Source organism: Anas acuta, chromosome 16 (genome assembly GCF_963932015.1).
Source record: "Anas acuta chromosome 16, bAnaAcu1.1, whole genome shotgun sequence".
NCBI lineage: Eukaryota > Metazoa > Chordata > Aves > Anseriformes > Anatidae > Anas > Anas acuta.
This window is the reverse complement of record NC_088994.1, coordinates 16,580,504-16,598,768: the sequence shown is the minus strand read 5'-3', so window position 1 is coordinate 16,598,768 and position 18,265 is coordinate 16,580,504. Positions and strand designations below refer to the sequence as shown.

At 58.9% G+C, this 18,265-nt stretch overlaps 2 protein-coding genes across 2 annotated transcripts; both read right to left on the bottom strand.

Moving 5' to 3' along the window:
* Window positions 1-993: 993 nt before the first annotated feature.
* LOC137865241 (E3 ubiquitin-protein ligase RNF182-like) lies at window positions 994-5,410 on the bottom strand. Its single transcript, XM_068700115.1, has 2 exons — window positions 2,362-5,410; window positions 994-1,929 (listed from the first exon to the last, which is right to left on the bottom strand). The coding sequence occupies exon 2, from the start codon at window positions 1,904-1,906 to the stop codon at window positions 1,175-1,177; it is 732 nt and encodes a 243-aa protein (XP_068556216.1). The 5' UTR covers window positions 1,907-1,929; window positions 2,362-5,410; the 3' UTR covers window positions 994-1,174.
* A 136-nt stretch (window positions 5,411-5,546) lies between these two features.
* On the bottom strand, window positions 5,547-17,836 carry PCIF1 (phosphorylated CTD interacting factor 1). Its single transcript, XM_068700103.1, has 17 exons — window positions 17,680-17,836; window positions 17,292-17,400; window positions 14,545-14,683; window positions 14,224-14,348; window positions 13,628-13,765; window positions 12,529-12,659; window positions 12,136-12,290; window positions 11,749-11,896; window positions 11,464-11,547; window positions 10,868-10,967; window positions 10,508-10,670; window positions 9,652-9,824; window positions 9,067-9,153; window positions 8,378-8,562; window positions 7,770-7,863; window positions 7,387-7,562; window positions 5,547-6,548 (listed from the first exon to the last, which is right to left on the bottom strand). Exons 3-17 carry the CDS (start codon window positions 14,666-14,668, stop codon window positions 6,317-6,319), a joined length of 2,115 nt encoding a protein of 704 aa, XP_068556204.1. The 5' UTR covers window positions 14,669-14,683; window positions 17,292-17,400; window positions 17,680-17,836; the 3' UTR covers window positions 5,547-6,316.
* Between the last annotated feature and the right edge of the window lie 429 nt (window positions 17,837-18,265).

Sequence of the window (18,265 nt, the reverse complement as noted above, 5' to 3'; positions counted from 1 at the left end):
GGCTGTGTGCTGGCTGTCACTGTTCCTAAGGACTGGGAAACGGAAATCAAAAATAGACTTTGCTCTTCTCGATAAAAGTAATAAAATGGTTAGCGGTGTTAAATTAATCCTTACAAAACAAAACCCAAGGAGGTTAAATACAGCCCGGAGGCTCCGCATAAAAACCACAACGACTACAAAACAGCTGCAAAGACGTCTTTACACACCAAAGAACTCCTCTCCTGCGCTCCTCTCCTACACGGTAACACAGCGGCGGCGAACACGGGACTCACACACGTGGAAAAGAAACGCGGGGGCGATGGGAGCAGCCCTGCCAGGAGCACGGGCGCCACGCACACTATTTACACTATGGACACGGAGCTGCGCTGGGGCCAGTCCGGCCGCGGGAGCCCCCGCGCTCTGCCCGCGCTCCTCCTGCCGGCGCCGGGGCCCCTCCGTGGCACGCCCGGCCCTCCGGCCGTCCCTCCGGCCGGCCTCCTGCTGCCCCTTCCTTCCTCGCTTCCCTCCGTGCTCGGGCGCTCGTCCTGCCGCCCACGCGTGGCTCCCTCGCCCCGCGGCGTGGCTGCAGCCCAGCTCCTCTCCCGGCCGGGGGCTCCGTGGCGCTGCCGGGCGCGGGCAGCGTGCAGTTCGCAGGGCGAGGCGGTGCCGTGGAGCCGCCGGGCAAGAGTCCCCCGGGCCGGTGCTGCGCAGCCAGCAGTCTCTCCGCCTGCCCTGGCGAGCCTCCTCGGGGCCGCCGGCGCCTCCCCTGCTGCCTCTCACCTCTGCACCTCAGTTGGCGTTCGGCTCCCGGCTGCCGCTCTGCTCGCGGCCCAGCTCCCGCTCCTTGTCGCAGGAGGACGAGGACGACGAGGACGAGGAGCTGAGGGTGCGGCCCGAGTGCTTGTAGGCCGCGACGAGCTCCTGCAGCCGCTCCGGCGTGGGCTCCCACTTGGCAAAGCCTGCGCTGTTCTGCAGGAAGAGGACGGCGGTGTTGTGCACGGCCTTGTAGTACATCTCCTCCCTGTGAGGGGGACGGCAGCCGCCCGGCCTCTCCCGCTGGGGCCAGGCTCAGCTCCTTGCTAGGCTCAGCACCCAGCTCTGGGCAGCTGCGGGGCGGCAGCAGCCGTGCCGAGGGACGGTGCCCCAAGGTGCCCCGAGCCGCCTTGGCCCGGCCACAGGGCCCGGCCCCGCAGGGTCAGGACGAGGGGAAGGCAAAAACCTCGCGGCACAGGCACTGGCAGAGGCTGTAGGAGATGCAGAGGAGGAGGGAGGCGGGCAGGAGGCTGACCAGCGCGGCACCCAGGCTGTGGTGCTCGGTGAGCAGGAGGTAGATGCCGAAGGGCAGGGAGCTGCAGTAGAGGAGGCAGAGCGTGCCCAGCAGGCAGCGGGGGGCTGCTCGCCACGTCCACGAGCGGCCCTTGGGCGCGGGGCCGCGGCTGGGCAGCGTGACCGGGCTGCTGGGGCCGTAGAGCTGGACCACGTCCAGCCCCCCCAGCCCCTCGGGCGGCACCACGTCCTCGGGCACCTCCAGGATGGTGACCACCAGGCAGTCGGAGCTGGGCGAGGGCTCCGCCAGGGGCTCCAGCACGCTGGGGCAGAGCAGGACCTCGGGCGTCGCGGGGGGGCCCCGCTTCTGGGCCCGCTCACGGCACGCCAGCCCCTCGCTGTCGTCCTGCAGCCACTGCGCGTCCCCGCCGGGCACCGGGCTGTGCCGGCGGCAGAAGGGGCAGCAGAGCCGGTGGGGGGACGCGTCCCCCAGAGCCACCATCTTGCGCAGGCACCTGGCGCACAGGCGGTGGCCGCAGCGGAGCAGTTTGGGTCTGCGGGCGCGGGCGTCGTAGCGGCTGTAGCAGATCTGGCACTCGGGCTCGTGGGCCGCCAGCGCCGGCGGCTGGGAGCTGCCCCGCGTGCCGTCCGCGTGGGTCATGGCTCCAGGGGGCCGGACGGGGGCTGTGGGGACAGGGGGGCCCCGTGAGCTGCACGCCGAGGGGGGTCCCCAGGCCCTGCCGCACCCACGGGCGGGGGCAGCTTGGCCCCTGGGGTCTGCAGCCGAGGGCACCAGCGGCAGCCCCTGCCCGGGGCCGGCTCGTCCCAGCTCTCCCCGCAGCTGGTGCCGCCTGCGCAGGGGCTCGGCCCCTCTGCAGCCCCCGCATCCAGACGGTGAGGAAGGGTCTGTGCCGGGGGCTGGGAGCTGCCTCTGGAGCCCCTCCGCAGCGCAGGGTGGGGTTCGGGGTGGGGTTCGGGGTCCTCTGTACAGCTCGGCCTCCCCTCCCCCACAGGTCCCCCCCATCCCCTGGGCAGGGCTGGCCGCAGACGCTGCGCAGGGACCCCTGCCCCTCAGCCCCCCCCACCCCCCCGGGATGCTCCGGTGCCCTCCCCTACCTGCGTCCTGTGCCGGGGCTCCCGGGGGGGATGCGGCCGGGTGCCGGGTGCTGGCGGCGCGCACCCCATGGAGAGGCGAGGGGCGCGCTGCCCGCCACGCTGCGGAGGCGGCCGCGGCGCAGGGACCGCCAGCACCCCCCGCATCCTCCGCAGCGTTGGCCTGGCAACAAGCAGCGGGAGGAGGATGCTCGGCGGGGCCGGCGCTGGGCTGGTGCTGAGCCCCCCCCCCCGGCCAGGGGGTCCCCGAGCCCCCCAGGGCCTCAGCAGGACCAGGAATGGGGCGTGCGGCTGCCGGCACCCCGCGGCTCCTTCCCTGCCGGGGCTGCCCCTGGGACCCTCAGCCCGCAGGAGAGCTGCTGCTAAGGGGGGGGTCCCCTGAGCCACCCCTGCTCAGCCCCGGCAGCCAGGAGGGGACAGCCACCGGCCACCGGCCACACCGGGCACCGGCTGCAGCACACAGCAAGGGGCAAGCTGGGAACGAGCCCAGGCCCCGCGGGGGGCTCCGGCCTGTTCAGTGTCACGGTCACGCTGTGGTTGCTCTCAGCCTCCTCAGTGCTCAGGCTGACCCATCCAGGCTGGTTAGAGAGAAAAATATTTTATTTTCTCCACGCAAGGCTCTGCCTTTTCATTGTGCTCCTGGGAGCTGCCCGGGGAATCACCGCCCACACCGCGGTGCTGGATCGCCAGCTCTGCTCAGCACAAACCGCTGGGAGCAGCGTGCGGGGCTGGGAGCAGCGCTTGGCGAGGGCAGGTTCGGTTCAAGGGGCCAAAGTCTGGCACAGTTTGGAAGATTTTGGTTCAGGAGAACAGGACCATCCCCAGCTCAGCCTCCCTGGTCCTGCTCCAGCCTCCTGCCCCTTCCTAGCTGGGGCCTGGATCCGTCACCGCAGCTCCCGCTCAGCTGCGGGCACGGCCTTGGCTCTGCCCAGCCCCGGGCTCCTGCTCTCTGTGCCCTTGCTGCAGGCCTGCTGGGTGCCAGGCAGTGGCAGGCGCTGCAGGACTCCCCCGGTGGGAAACGGGCCCCCTCCTGGCACCAGGGCTGCTCAGGGGGCCCAGCCCAGCTGGTGCTGCTGCCCCACGGGACAGGGTCAGCCCCACACCCTGCTGCTCGTCCTCAGCCCTGCAGCTGGGGGCTCCCCCAGCACCCTGCAGGCTCCCTGCAGCCCGGCCACCCCCAGGCAGCTGCAGGAGGCCAGAGGTGCACAGGGAGGGCTCGTGGGGCTAAAGGGAAGGGTCAGGAGACAGAGCCCATGGGGCCAGCAGCAGTGCTCAGCCCTGACGCTCCATTCTGAACCACGTTTTCTGCTCTGTCAGGGAGAACGAGGTGTTCTGGAGGAAGCCACACAAGGTGAGGTGCCATGGCCACAAGTCGCTTGCAATTAAATACTTACTGATGTAATTGGGCACCACCTGGGGCAGGAAGACAAACGACTCGTTCTGCACTGCTGGCATGGATGAAGAAGCTGCTGACACTTCCCAGCATCAATGTGTGTCACTGCTCACCTGCACGGCAGGAACAGCTCACCTTGGGGCAATACAGTGAGTGAAAGGGGCAAATGCTTCACAAGCCGCTTCCTTCTGGGCTGCAGTTCCCAACCGCCCCTGAGCAGCGTTACAGGAGGTCAGCGAGCTCAGCTGGAAGCGCCCTGGGGAGCCCTGAGGACACCAGGGCTGAGCTGAGCAGTGAGTGCAGGGCCAGCCCTGGGCTGCTGCTGCCAGCTGGAGGGACACGGGCACGGTGCAGACCCCACGTTCGTGGCACTGCCTCATCTTGGCTTTAACAAACCGTGTGCTGTTTGACCCATGCGGAGGCTTACATGGGAGAAGGCAGTGCCAGGGGTTCAGGGCTACACCACCCCCAGGCAGAGACAGCTCACCCCAGTGCCATTTTCCTCTGGGAGCCCAAACCCACGCAGGGAGGACTGATGCTTACAGCCTGCACAAACGCAGAGCCTCCAGGTGTAAAGCTGTGAAACTCCCAAGCCCCAGAACAGCTGGGTCAGAACCGCCACTGCCTTGAGCTGCTGGGGCCAGCCTCGCCGCAGGAGCCCCCAGGCTCTGCCTGAAATTCTCCTGTGAGCGAACCAGGCTCCTTCTGCCTGCTGAGGAGGCCGAGGGAGATGAGCAGCTGCTGGTCTCTTGGAGGGCTGATACCGAAAAGGCAAAGCCAAACCCTTCACAGTGGCAGACAATGAATCAAGAGGGTAACAGGCAGACTTTTAGGAGACTCAGGCTGGCCCTTAGGAAAGAAAAACCACCCAAGGGCAGGGCAGCCCCGACCAGGTCACACAGAGGCTGCACCACCCCTGTCCTTGGGTGCTTTCAGCAGCCTGCTGGAACCGCAGCACCTGACCCAGTGCTGGTGGTGAACCCACGTGGGATGGCTGCACAGCAAACCTCGAGAGGCCCCTTTCCACCAGATCTCACGAGCAGCAGTGAGAACGGCTGATGACGGTGATCTGTCCTGAAGAGCTGCTCGTCTCTGGCCGGGTGTTTATGCTGTGTCTCCATTAGCTCGCTGGCTCAGGCGAGAACAATTTTTAAAGCTGTCTCCATCCAGTGCCACCTCCCTCTGCTTCTGCCACCTCCCCCTGCCTCCCCACCTCGGGCCACCGTGGCCTTAAGCTGCTTTTACTCAGGCCTTTGGCAGAGCCTCTCCTCTTCTCCGTGCCATCAGTCCCCTTCTCCAAGGCCTAAGGCTCCTCTACACCGCACAGGTCCTGCTGCCGTTCCTCCAGGTGGACAAAGGTATGAGAAGATGGCATCCCAGTTCTTCCAAGTCCTTGAAAACCTGCCTCCCTTCTGCTTGTGGGATCTGGAGCTGATCTCTGTTACAGACTTTCTGTGCCATCACGACACCCAGCGTAGTCTTCCCCTCATTGTGGCATTTGTTGTCTTAATATTTGGACAAAGCTACCCATATTTTCATGACCAGCAATCGTGTCTTATAGTCAGAGTACCTTCTAACACTTAATGTTCTGGGTCTTACACATTTTCCAGTGTTTTTCTAGTGTACTATAATTGTATCAGTTTGGCAGGGAGATTCAAAGGATGAGTTCTGCAAAAAAAAAAAAAAAAAGAACCCAAAACATTTTTCCGTTATTCAACCGGAGAGAGACTGAGGCAAGGGCAGGGGCTGACCACAGACCCACGGCTGACAGACGAGGAAAGCCACGGACACGGGGCAGAGCTGTATGCTGGTTTTAATGTTCCTAAGAACTAGGAAACGGAAATCAAAAATAGACTTTGCTCTTCTCGATAAAAGTAATAAAATGGTTAGCGGTGTTAAATTAATCCTTACAAAACAAAACCCAAGGAGGTTAAATACAGCCCGGAGGCTCCGCATAAAAACCACAACGACTACAAAACAGCTGCAAAGACGTCTTTACACACCAAAGAACTCCTCTCCTGCGCTCCTCTCCTACACGGTAACACAGCGGCGGCGAACACGGGACTCACACACGTGGAAAAGAAACGCGGGGGCGATGGGAGCAGCCCTGCCAGGAGCACGGGCGCCACGCACACTATTTACACTATGGACACGGAGCTGCGCTGGGGCCAGTCCGGCCGCGGGAGCCCCCGCGCTCTGCCCGCGCTCCTCCTGCCGGCGCCGGGGCCCCTCCGTGGCACGCCCGGCCCTCCGGCCGTCCCTCCGGCCGGCCTCCTGCTGCCCCTTCCTTCCTCGCTTCCCTCCGTGCTCGGGCGCTCGTCCTGCCGCCCACGCGTGGCTCCCTCGCCCCGCGGCGTGGCTGCAGCCCAGCTCCTCTCCCGGCCGGGGGCTCCGTGGCGCTGCCGGGCGCGGGCAGCGTGCAGTTCGCAGGGCGAGGCGGTGCCGTGGAGCCGCCGGGCAAGAGTCCCCCGGGCCGGTGCTGCGCAGCCAGCAGTCTCTCCGCCTGCCCTGGCGAGCCTCCTCGGGGCCGCCGGCGCCTCCCCTGCTGCCTCTCACCTCTGCACCTCAGTTGGCGTTCGGCTCCCGGCTGCCGCTCTGCTCGCGGCCCAGCTCCCGCTCCTTGTCGCAGGAGGACGAGGACGACGAGGACGAGGAGCTGAGGGTGCGGCCCGAGTGCTTGTAGGCCGCAACGAGCTCCTGCAGCCGCTCCGGCGTGGGCTCCCACTTGGCAAAGCCTGCGCTGTTCTGCAGGAAGAGGACGGCGGTGTTGTGCACGGCCTTGTAGTACATCTCCTCCCTGTGAGGAAAGACAAGAGGCGCTCAGCACCTCCCCCTGGCCCACCAAGAAGGCACACAACTAAGGGGAACACCTTTCCTGGCACCTGTCTCTCCTCTTCCTGCGTGTTGTTTTTAGGACAACTTTTCCTCCCCCTGTCCTTCATTGTTATGAGAAAGGAGGAAGCAGACTGAATGAAGGCAGAGGCTCGCTGTGTTTCAGAGAAGCACTGAGCCAAGCAGCTCCCTGGCCAGCAGGTGCAGCAAGACACTGCTGTCCCTGAAATACTCAGTGAGAGAATGCATCTCACAGCAACCCTGACCAGATACAGAAAACTTGGCATTCAAGCACTCGTTGCTTAAACCAGCCGTGCCTTGAACTTGTTGCTTAAGCAGCAGACCAAGGGCCACTTCCCCACTGAGGGCCAAGATCCTGACTGCTCCCTCTGCTTCCTTCGGAGCGGTGCTGAATGACCGAGGCACTACGGCATGTGGGAGCCCAGGAAAGACTCCTCAGCTGTGGCTCACCAGAGTGGAGAGCTGGTAGAGGGACACAGGCGATCACCACAGCACCAGATGGGATGAACCGTTCAGGCTGGACCGAAGGAATACCTCACTCATGAGTTTTTTAGTTAGTGAAATACCTCAGCAGTCATTAAATGTGTGCGAAAATCCACAACACTGTGGATTCCAGAACTCCTCTCTTTAAAATCCAGGATGATTACACATTGCATTTTTCCTCGCCTCTTCCCTACTTTGCACTGATTTCCACTTGGGCTAGGCTGTTTCTGTCTCACGGCTCTCCTAAGAGGCTGCTTATCAGAAACGCATCCCCAGAAGGACCCCAGAGGAAAGCCTACTTTTTGCAGACGTGCTGAGACCCGCTGCGGTACTCGTGATCGAAGGCTGACAGGATGAGCTGGTGCCGCTTGAACTTGCTCTGCTCCATGCGGGTCAGGGCTGGTGTAGGAGGGTCCCTCCACTCAGGGATGAAGACAATGAAGGAGAGGGGCTCACTGGAACTCTCCAGCAGTTTCTAGTCCAACAAGAAAACAAAACCCCAGTTAAGCAGTGAAATGCCTAATGACTTCTACAAGAAAGCAACATTTCTGCTTCCAGAGCAGTGCAGCAGCAGTCACAATCCTCTGCCTTCTGAGTAACAGCCCTGTTATGAGGGTACAAGAGCAGCAGGGAGCAGAGGACGACTGCACAGCTCCATTCAGAACAACATGGGTGAACATACCTCAAAGTGAGAGACCATGGCATCCATCAGCTCCTCGCAGAATGGAGGATTTGCCTCAAAAGACCCACTTATAGGGAAGAAATCCAGGCACGGGCTAGAGGGAAAAGGCAAAGATCCCTGTCAGAGAGGCTAGAATTCTAATTTTCATACCTTAACAAGCAGCCATTTCATCAGAAAGGACACTCATGCTCTCAGAAGGCCTGAATTCCCAGCAGCATGAGGCCTGCCACTTGTGAATAACAGAACTGTCGCTGGGGACATATTCCAGCTGCAGCTGCTGAGTGCTGACTGCTGATTCAAGCTGATTGCTTTGGGCTCAGTTCTCCCTTTCACCAGAATAAGGGCAAGCGCCGACAGGCTCACGAAGTGCACCGTGTGGGGACGGGACACCTCCAACCAGACCAGCGGCACACTCCTGGCTGCCCCACGGACAATCTAGGTCCACTCGCTGCCTTTCAGCAGGCCCAGAGCACGCAGCTTCCTGCACAGGCACCACTCAGCCTGCTACAGCCATGAGCTCCCAGAGCTGTCAGCCCTGTCCGGAGCCATCGCACCGCACACGCACCCACACAGACACGCGGCAAAGGGCAATGGAACGTAAGACTCACCCCCTGGATCCAAAATACCCGTCTGTATCCAAGAAGGCCGAACAGTACTGTTTAAAATAGCAATTCAGAGGCGAGGCAAAGCATTCAAAACTCACTCCAAAGAGCTTGTGGAGGGCTTCAAAGACGTGCACGGGCAGTGCCCCCTGCAGGCCAGTTCCTTCATACAGACCCACACCAAACATCATCTGAGGAGAGCAAATCCCGGTGAGAAGTGCCTGCCTGCACTTGCTGTGCCTTCTGTTCCCTTCACTGAACACAGACCAAGGGCCACATGTCCATGCACCCACTCCTCTAGGTATGCAGGGCCTCCTCATCCTTTCTCAAATTCGTGCAGGTCCCCTGCATGTACCCAAGAACGCTCTTTAGATACTTTCACTAACTCAGGCCCCACAAAGCAACTGTCAGTTTTTACAGACTCCCCACGAACCTTCAGTTAGCCCCCACGGTGATGCCATGAACTACTGAAGGTTTTTTGTAACGATTTATCTTCATCCCCACCAAGGTCTCCCCTCAAGATCACAACTGCTCCCCAGGCTACACTCCTACCTCAAAACAATGGGGGCAGACAACAGCCCCCACGGGAGCCGTTTTGTACCAGGCTCCCAGAGCTGTGGACCTCCCAGAATAATGACAGCCAAGTCCCCACTATTACTAGGGCTTTTTGACACACAACTGTGATGAGACAGTACCTGGTATCGACGGAGAAGGCACCAAACCCTGGGCAGAAACTTTTCAAAGCCAGAGTCATCAATGCAACTGTACCGATAGAGGAGCCACTGGAAGAGAAAGCCCAGCCGTTAAAAACCAGCGTTAAAAACCAGAAAGGTCGGACAGGCAGCACACAGACACGTCATGGCATGAGAGACGGTGACGTACAGAGGAGCAGGTGGGGCTCTGCACGAAGGTTTTTCAGCACATCTGCTTTTACCACGTGAACGAACCACCAGCTATTTCCTAGCATGCAGGAATGCAACACATCAGCAAGGGCCTCTCAGCAAGGGCAACCTTCTTGTGAGTACAACCGTTCTTGCTACACGCACCCAGAGCACACACACAGCGCCTTTTAAGTGCTCCCAGCAGAAGGCTGCCCCTGACGAAGGAGAAGGAAGCTGTGCTCGTGCCTGCTACCACTCGGGCAGTATCAGGCAGCCCCCCCCAGGTCAGCGCTCTGCCCTGCTGCACAGTCCCTCCACTCAGAGTAAAAGGAGAAATGGAAGCTCTCACCAAAGAGCGCTTTGCAACGACAGTCACGCAGGCCTGCAGCCAGCCCTTACCAGCTTGCTGAAGTAGTTGCGGCTCACTTTCACCATTTCCCCCTTGTACCGCACACACGCCACATTGTTTTCCATGTGCATTTCCACACTGGGGAGTGGAGGGGAGGGGATGGCCAGTCGCACTGGGTAACAGTACACAAGCCTGTCCTGGACTTCAGGAGCTTCTACCTCAGCTACAGAGAATAAAGATCAAGGCAGTCCGTTAGAATCCAAGGACATCTGGAACAGATCTTCCTTCCACCTCAAAACAAGTAGTGACAGGAGTAAGGCTGAAAGAGCAGAGTCCCCCCCAAAACGCAGCAGTGGCCCTTCACACACAGCATGCAGGCAGCCACCTAAGATCAGAGCTGATTCCCCAAATTAATCCTATCAAATGCTGCTGGAACATGGAGAGGATCCATGTCACAGTATTTCTCCATCTGTAACACAGGAGACCTGTAGACTGTACACAACCATGCCAGCATCGTAAGGCATGTTCTGCATGAGTAAAACAATTTCCTTGTCATTACTGTTATTTCAGTTTGCCCCAAACTCATTCTAAAAACAGTAAACATTCCCAGGCTGTCAAGTCCAGGAGGCAAAGGAGCCTTTCTGCCACCTTGTGGTTAACTATTTTGGACAGCAACTTAGCCTCAGCTTTGGCAGAAAAAAAAGAGCTCATGGAAAAGATCAGCTGGAGGGAATCGCAATCAGGTGGGAAGACAGGCAGCAAGAACAAGCGGCAAAAGAAAGACACTGGGGTCTGGAAGGAGCGTGTCTGGGGAGAGCTAAGGCTCAAAGGCAAAAGGGAGGGTTAAAGAATGGTAGCGATGAAGGAAGCAAGGCCCAAGGAGTAGGAAAAAGGTTTACTGTGTACCAGATATATTGTTCTCTTTGAGGATGGCAAGATGCTTCTCCCGGATGCGCTTGACGTATTCGAGGGATATGTAGTAAATCTTACTGCAGATGCCTTCCACAGAGTCCTTTGCTGCAGCAGACACGTGGGGCCCACACTGCTTGCGTAAGTGCTCCAGGCGGTCCTGCATAACCAGAAGAGCCCCTTGCACAAGGCACCTCCTCACTCTCCGGAGCTACGCAGAATGACCGTGCCGGTGCCACTTCCACGTCACAGACCAGAGGAAGGCAGTCGCAGCCTTCTCAAGATCCTTTGCCTGGCCCTGACCACCCCATCTGTCCCTCGGCTCACTGCGCTCAGCTGCACCGGAGGGATACTGACCATGTAATCCTCCTTCGAAGCAGAATGGTCCCGTCGCAGCCAGCTGAAGGTGTCCTCCACGTTCCATTTCACCACCTTCCTGCTGTCTGGTGATGCGCTCCTGCACAAAACAGACAAGTGCAATTTAACCCAGAGGGGCCCGGTGATATATCCATACCACCACAGTGATCCATCAGTGGGGAACACAGCTGCTGACACGTCCTCAGGGCCCTTGCCTGTCGCTCCCCTCCCATGATATATGTGGTGTAATAAAATACCATTCTAAGTTTGTTTCTCTTTACTATCAGTAGAGGCCCAAGCACTCCTGTATTATCTCAGGAATAAACGACAGAAGGCATTCCGTATTTAGTGTCACACAGCTTCTGGCTCATCTCTGCATACATTCACAGCTTCCCCATGTTTGATTTCATGACAACATCACTAGCAAAAGATGCCTCCACCACCACCGTTTTTCTTCCATGTGTTCTTAACCTTGCTTTTCCTCTGTAAGATAATGACCTATCCAGAATAGGGCGGGACACTGTAGCTCCTCCTAGAAGTTCCTATAAACTTTTTCCCATTTCTGAAAGTGACAGCACTGCGAGAGGAACTCCCACCTGGATTCAATAAGCCTTTTTGCAGCCTCAGCATACTTGAAGAGCAGTCTCTTGGCTTCCTCCCGGAACTTGATTCTGGATAGCCTGAGGCAAGTATAAATTCACACGCATCAGTTTCACGGCTGCCATGAAGACCCGATCCAGTTCCCAAACTTTATATAAACAGCACCTTAACCACTTTGTCAGTGAAAGTGAAATACGAAAGCAGAAATCCGCAGCAGGTAAATCACTGAACTAGCCCAAGAAAAGAACAACTCAGAAAGTTGTCCTGTCTTTCAACAGTACCTGATGGGAATGTCATTCATGATTTCTCTGAACATGGAAGGCGACACTACTGGCTCGCAGTCACTCGGTAAAAGAGGGTCTGTCCCTTTATCAACCACCTTCCTCTCCAACATCCAGCGGTTAAAAGACTCCCTTGGGGGGTCAATCCCTGGAGAAGCATAGAAAAAGGGTCAAATCAATATGATGAAGAGATGCCCAGAAGCTCTGACAAGAATCAACACTGGAGGTCAGCTTAATGAGTTTACAGCCTTAAAACAACATCAAAGAGAACGTAACCATCACAAAAACAGGAGACCACAGGAAACAGACAGATGCGAACCAGATGGAAGAACACCAAGGTACCGCAGGACTGAGAAGACAAATAAGGGGAGCACAGCAGGAACTTACCTTCTCGCTGCTGGCAGAGCTCACGATAGTGTTGCCGCAGCTTGAGAATGAGCTGGGATCGAAGCAGCTCCACCTCGGGGTGTGGAGAGAGCACTTCAGACGGTGCCCTCTGCTTAATCACTGCATTTGTCTGAATATCCAGGTCCCAGTATACTCTGTGGCAGAAAAAAATGTCAACCTGATGGTCAGATCACTGGCTAATTATCAAGTATTGCTTCTAAAGATGCTTCCTGGGGCTATTTTACCAACCAGGAAATCAAACTATCAAGATTCCTTGCAAAGACACTGGAGACTTGTCACGTCCCTCAGGTTCTTCTTCAAAAGCATTTAGAAAATCAGCCGTCTCTAGCCTACTACCAAGAAAAGAACAGAAGACAAATGGACACAACTCACTCAGTTGGTCGTAGAAGAGCCGCCTGCTGCTTATCTTCAGGTGAAACACACCATGCCTTCAAAACAGAGGTTCCTGGAATACTGGGAGAGATGGGGACTGGCTGAGCGGCTGGGTTCCCCGGAACATCCACCTGGGCATGTAGAAGATGAATTACTGCCCCACAGAGAAAGGCAAAAGGGAAGCGTCCCAGCATACCCAATACCTCTCAGGATACCCAGTTGTCCTGGCTTCAGTTAGAACAGAGTTAATTTTCTTCCTAGTAGCTGGTAGGGTGCTATGTTTTGGCTTAGGATGAGAAGAGTGCTGATAACACCCCAATGTTTTAATTGTTGCAGAGCAGTGCTTATACTAAGCCAAGGACATCTCAGCTTCTTGCTCTGTCCTGCCAGCGGGCAGGCTGGGGGTGCAGCAGGAGCTGGGAGAGGACAGACCCAGGACAGCTGACCCCAACTGCCCAAAGGGGTATTCCATCCCATCTGGGGTCATGATGAACAATATATAGGGGGGAGCTAGCCAGGGTGGGGGGCCGGACCACTCGGGGAATAGGCTGGGCATCAGTCAGCGGGTGGTGAGCAATTCCACTGGGCATCACTTGTTTGTACACACTATTAGTAGTAGTACTATTATCATCATTATTGTTATTATTATTGTTATATTTATTTTCCTGTCTTAATAAACTGTCTTTATCTCAACTCACAGGCTTCACTTTCCCGTTTTTCTCCCCCATCCCAGAGAGGGAGGCTGTGTGGTGTTTAGCCGGGTTAAAGCACAACAGCAGTGAATTGGCAGGGCACGTTCTGCCTGCACTTAGCGGGAGTTAACAGGGACATACAGGTTAGCAGGTTCTGACTGAGAAACACGGTATCTCTCAACTCCCACACTCCACCTCAGGCTGTCAGAGAAATGGCAAACAAGCAGGACCTGGGTCTGCTTCCACTTCTGTCACTCTGTAATTCTGGAGCATGAACTGTTACAGCTTGAGTTATACCACAGTGGTCTGATCTTGCACAGTTCAAAGCAACAGCTGCAAGCTCCAGCCCCTCTAGGTTTCAGTTTGAAGGACAACCTTAAACATCCATCCCACAACTCCAGACCCACCTTGGGCTTTTTCACACTGTTGCCGCTCGGGGCAACCTCCTCAGAGAATCTCCTCTTCCTTTGCTTGCTGTCCAGGGAGGTCTCTACCATTCCACCTTCCAGTGGCATAGGAGCCGCGTTCAGTCCCAGAGGGTCTGACTAAGAGTGTCCAAACAACAACAGCACTTATTAGTTCACCAGCTGCCACTGCAGAGTACCAAAGGCAATAAAACTTCTTAACTTCCCTTTTCACTGCCACCAGCTCCCAAGTGGACAGAAATAAGGATACCAATACACCCGCAGAAAGCTGAAAAATTCCCTTCTATGCTTCTGTCCGCATGGTTTATTTGGTTTGATTTTTAGTTTAAGACTTGGATGAGGAAAATACCACACAAGTCTCCCAGGTTGAGCATTCTTTGAGCAGTGTACTACACCTGCAACAGCACTATCAGAGCATGCACCTGGATGAGGAATGTTCCCTCAGAACCAAGTCAGATGCTGGACTTGGAGAAGAGCTCTGAAGGTAAAGAGGGCCCTCCCCTCCCACCCAGGTAATCTCAGATCCCAGCAGAACACCCCAGTGTCGGCACAACCTCCTGAGGTACGCGGTTACTTACAATGACATCGTGCTGTCCCAGAACAGGCATTTCCCACAGAGACTGGTTGGTGAAGCGATTGAAGTAGTAAGGGCGATTCTCCCGTTTGCTCCAGCACTTCTCCCAGCCAGCCTGCACCAGCTCATCTGAGAGGACAGGAGGAGTCAGGACAAGCCCAGTCCTGAGGAGCAGCCACACTCCTCACGTTCCCGTCCCCATCACAGCATGCTCTGAAACATGCACCATTCCTAACGCTCTCGGTAGCCCAGTTCCACCTTCCCTCCCCTGCTACCAGGCCCTGCAGAACTGCGTGCCCAGCCTTCGCAGAAGCAGAGGCAGTACCTGGGAGGTCCTGCACCAGTCGCATCGGTTTGGGGGAGCTGGGCTGGTTCTGGTTGGAAGTGCCAGGTGAGTGACTCATTAGAGATGCTTCTTCCGCGGGGCTTCCGTGATTCTCATTGGCCATTTCTCAGCAACCACACTAGAAAAAATACACAAAAAGTCCACGTTACAGCAGGAAAGAGCCCAGATTCACTTGGCCCACTCAGCTGTAACAGCCTAAGTTCATTCTCACGATAACACGACTTGAACCAGTGCAAACACTGAGCCCTGAGCAGTACCTGCTATACTGGGTACAGCTAGCTGTAAGGGATGCTGAGCCATGGATGCTCAGAGAGCTCTTATGGACAGTACTGAAAATGCCCCTTTTCCAGCTAGAGCTCTCCTAGACATGCAGCATTTCATGCCATTCAGCAGGACTGAACACTTAAGAAATAAAAAACTCTTCTGAGAACATCTACTGCCCTCCACCATGCCAGCACTGCTATCCATACTGCTCTGTTATCCTTTGAGACAGTTAAAATCAGTATTTACACACAGGTAACTGCATGTAATTTAAGCAAAAGGCATTAATTAAAAAGCTTCTGCTATACAAAACAACCCCAGTGCTTCACTAATGACTGTGGTGGCTCACAGAACCACAGGCCAGGAGTGAGGAGCTCCTGAGTTATTTTCCTCCCAATGTTCCAGCCCCAGACTGTCAGGCCTCAGCCAGGCTATTTCAGCCTTTGCTATTTTCTCATTTGCATAACAACAGCTATACAAAATAAACTCTGTTGAAACAGTAAAGCTTCTCTTCATCATCATTTAATGTTCCCAGCTGCAGAACAGCCAGGTTTCTCCTCTCGTATTCACCCCTCTTTCCCCAGGGAAGTTTCTGAAGTGGCACTGTTGAGGCAGTCGTTACAGACTGCTCCTCTCCGGCAACCCCAAACACGCTGGCAACAAACGGGGAACAAGGCTTCAAATACCTGCTAGCTCCGTGCTGTCACCCAGCTCTATCCCGGCCTTTGGAGGCCACCTGCACATCAGTCAGGGCTGCAGGAGCACAGTCGTGCATTAAGTGTTTCTAACGGGTCTGAGGAACAGCACCAGCAGGAGGCCTCCTTGTATTTCACCCCGTAAGTAAAAGTTCTGCTTTGTGCACTGAATTATTTTGAAGTTACCCATCCCTACTCCCCATCCCGTCCAGACAAACCCCACCAGCCGTTCCAGAAGCGCAGAACAGCAGGAGCTGACAACGATCAGCAGGGAGCTGGCAGGCTCTACAGCACTGACAGCGAGAGCAGCGCAATGCACGGCGGGGCTGAGGAACAGGATCCTTGGAAGATGTTTCCCTCTTCCTCAATGTCTCCATCCTGCCCTCAGCGGGAAGCAAGGCAAGGTGCAGGGTGTTGCAGGGTGTCGCAGAACCCTGGAGCGGCAGCCTCTGCTCACAACTATGGAGATAACAATGTCCAAGTCCACAGGGGAAAGCACCTGCTACACAGCCCGTGCCTGATCGCGTTTAATCACCTCAGCTCTGGTGTTGCACAACGTTTGTTTACTGACACTTCCTCCTGAACTCCGGCCCTGCCGTGACCCTGCAGGCACCCTGCAGCTGGCTGCCACACGCAGCACGGCCACCCGAGACAAGGCCCAGACCACGTCCCAGGCACTGGGTGCAGGACAGCTCAGCACAGACCGAGGGGCCCAGGCTGCACCTCGTGAGCCCCGCGGTGTGTTTCACATGTCTCAAACTTTTTAAACTGTGTTTAGCCCCTCCTCCTTAAAACCTATTGACACACGGAGCCGTCACCGTGTCTCACACATCACAGACAGCCCGTTACAACAGATCCGTACTGATGGGGCCAGACCTCCCGGCGTGAGCCACGCACGTTCTGTAGGAATTACACAGTGCTGGGTACTGAGATCCTCCCCGACGGGACAGCACACGCCACGTGCAGCGACTTCCAGTGGTTCTTTACCACTGATAGCTCAAAAGAGCTGACAGACAGGGCTTGTTGGGTTTGCCTTCTCCCATTTATGGATAAAGCAGAGGAGGGGAAGGGGACAAGAAGCTTTATCACTGTATCAATGTTGATGAGCATTAAATGCAAGCATCCTTAAGCTCTGGGAAAAGGAATAAATCCAAGGGACAGCATGCTGACAGGAGCAGCTCTGCTTTTACGCAGCTACCGTTGTGTCTTAGGCAGTGAGAGGGACTGGGCAATCACTCTGTGGTGGTTATGGCATTGTTTTTATACCCCGCAGCGAGGCACACAGCGCTTCACACAGCACGGCACCGTCCCTGCCCAGAGAGCTTACAGCCCAGGAGCAGCAGCACGGCCAGAGAGCACAGCCAGGCGGCAGACAACACAGAGCAGAGCCGTACAGCGGACAGGACCGTTCCTGGTATCCACTGCAGCAGGGCAGGACTGCAGGCAGGACGGGAGCAGCACAAAGGCGAGCGGCGGCAGCCAGCGGGGACGTGGCGGCTCCTTCCCTCAGCCCCGCTCCAAGGGGATGGGGGCTGCCGTCTCCCGCCAGCACTGCTCCCTGCCCCAGCACCGATCCCCACGCCCGGCTGCCCAGGGCCGAGGCAGGGAGCGCACCGGGCACCGGGGGACCGCTTCTGCCGGCCAGGAGGCGCTGCCGCAGCCCCGGGGCCGCCCCCCGGAGGCGCTGAGGGGCCGGGCCTGGTGAGCAGCCGCGGGGCCGAGCGGGAGGAGCGGGGCCGGGCGGCGCCCCAGAGGCCGGGCGGTACTTACGGGGCCGTGCTGCCTGCCGGGACGCGGGGCCGTCGCTCCGTGCTGGCCGCTGGCGCCTCGGGGCCGCATCCTCATAGCGGGGCGTCCCGCGCCTGGCCCGCGGGGGCCGCTGCGGAGACGGAAAGAGACGGGGACGGGGACAGGGACAGGAGGGCGCCGTTAGGGGGCGGGGGCGGGGCGGGGGCCGCCGGGGCGCGCAGGCGCGGCGGCAGCGGCGGGAGCCCCGCACCGGGCGGAGCGGAGGGGCCGGGAGGGGCCGGGCCGGGCCGGGCGGCATCGGCCGCGCTCTAAGATGGCGGCCGCGGGCCCCGCGCCTCCCGCCCCGCCCGCCCCGCGCCGCCCCCCGCCGCTCCCCGCCCCCCGCCGGCCCCGCGGCCGCGCCGCTCACCTGGGCGTGAGGCCGGGGCCTGCAGGCTCCGCGCAGCGCCGCGCTCGCCGCCGCCGCCCCACCTCCGCCTCGCCCGCCCCGCCGCCGCCATCTTGCGCCGGGACCGCGGGCCGCCGCTGCGCAGGCGCGGAGCCGCCCCGCCCTCGGCACCGCGCAGGCGCCGCCGCCGGGACGCGGCCCCGCGCAGGCGCACGGCGCCCCCCGCGCCTCGGCCCCGCCGCACCGCGCCTGCGCAACGCGCGGCCCGCGCTCCGGCGGCCGGGGGCGGCGCGTGCGCGGTGGGGCGGCGGCCCCGCCTGCCCCGGCGCCATCTTTACTGAGGGGCGGCGGCGCCCGCCCTGCGCTGGGCCGGGCCCGGCCGCTCCCGGGGCCGCCGCGTGGCGGGGCCGCCCCCAGCCCCCCCCCAGCCCCCAAAACCCCCCCCCCGGCCGCAGGGCGAGGCCCCGGGGGCTGCCCCCGCCCCCCCTCTGCCCCGCCCCGCCCCCCCCCGGGGCAGCCGCCCCGACCGAGCCACGGGGGCTTCGTGACCCCCCCCCGGCACCGGGGGCTCTGAGCGGGGCCGCGCCTGGCCGGGAGGGGGCACCGG

What these genes read in the sequence shown, in the direction of transcription:
- PCIF1 (XM_068700103.1), bottom strand. Translation starts at nt 14,668, where the DNA reads ATGGCCAATGAGAATCACGGAAGCCCCGCGGAAGAAGCATCTCTAATG. An exon ending in TGGGACAGCACGATGTCATT is followed by an intron (nt 13,766 to 14,223) that starts GTAAGTAACCGC and finishes GGACACTCTTAG; the next exon opens with TCAGACCCTCTGGGACTGAA. An exon ending in GCCTTCTCCGTCGATACCAG is followed by an intron (nt 8,563 to 9,066) that starts GTACTGTCTCAT and finishes TGCTCTCCTCAG; the next exon opens with ATGATGTTTGGTGTGGGTCT.
- LOC137865241 (XM_068700115.1), bottom strand. Translation starts at nt 1,906, where the DNA reads ATGACCCACGCGGACGGCACGCGGGGCAGCTCCCAGCCGCCGGCGCTG.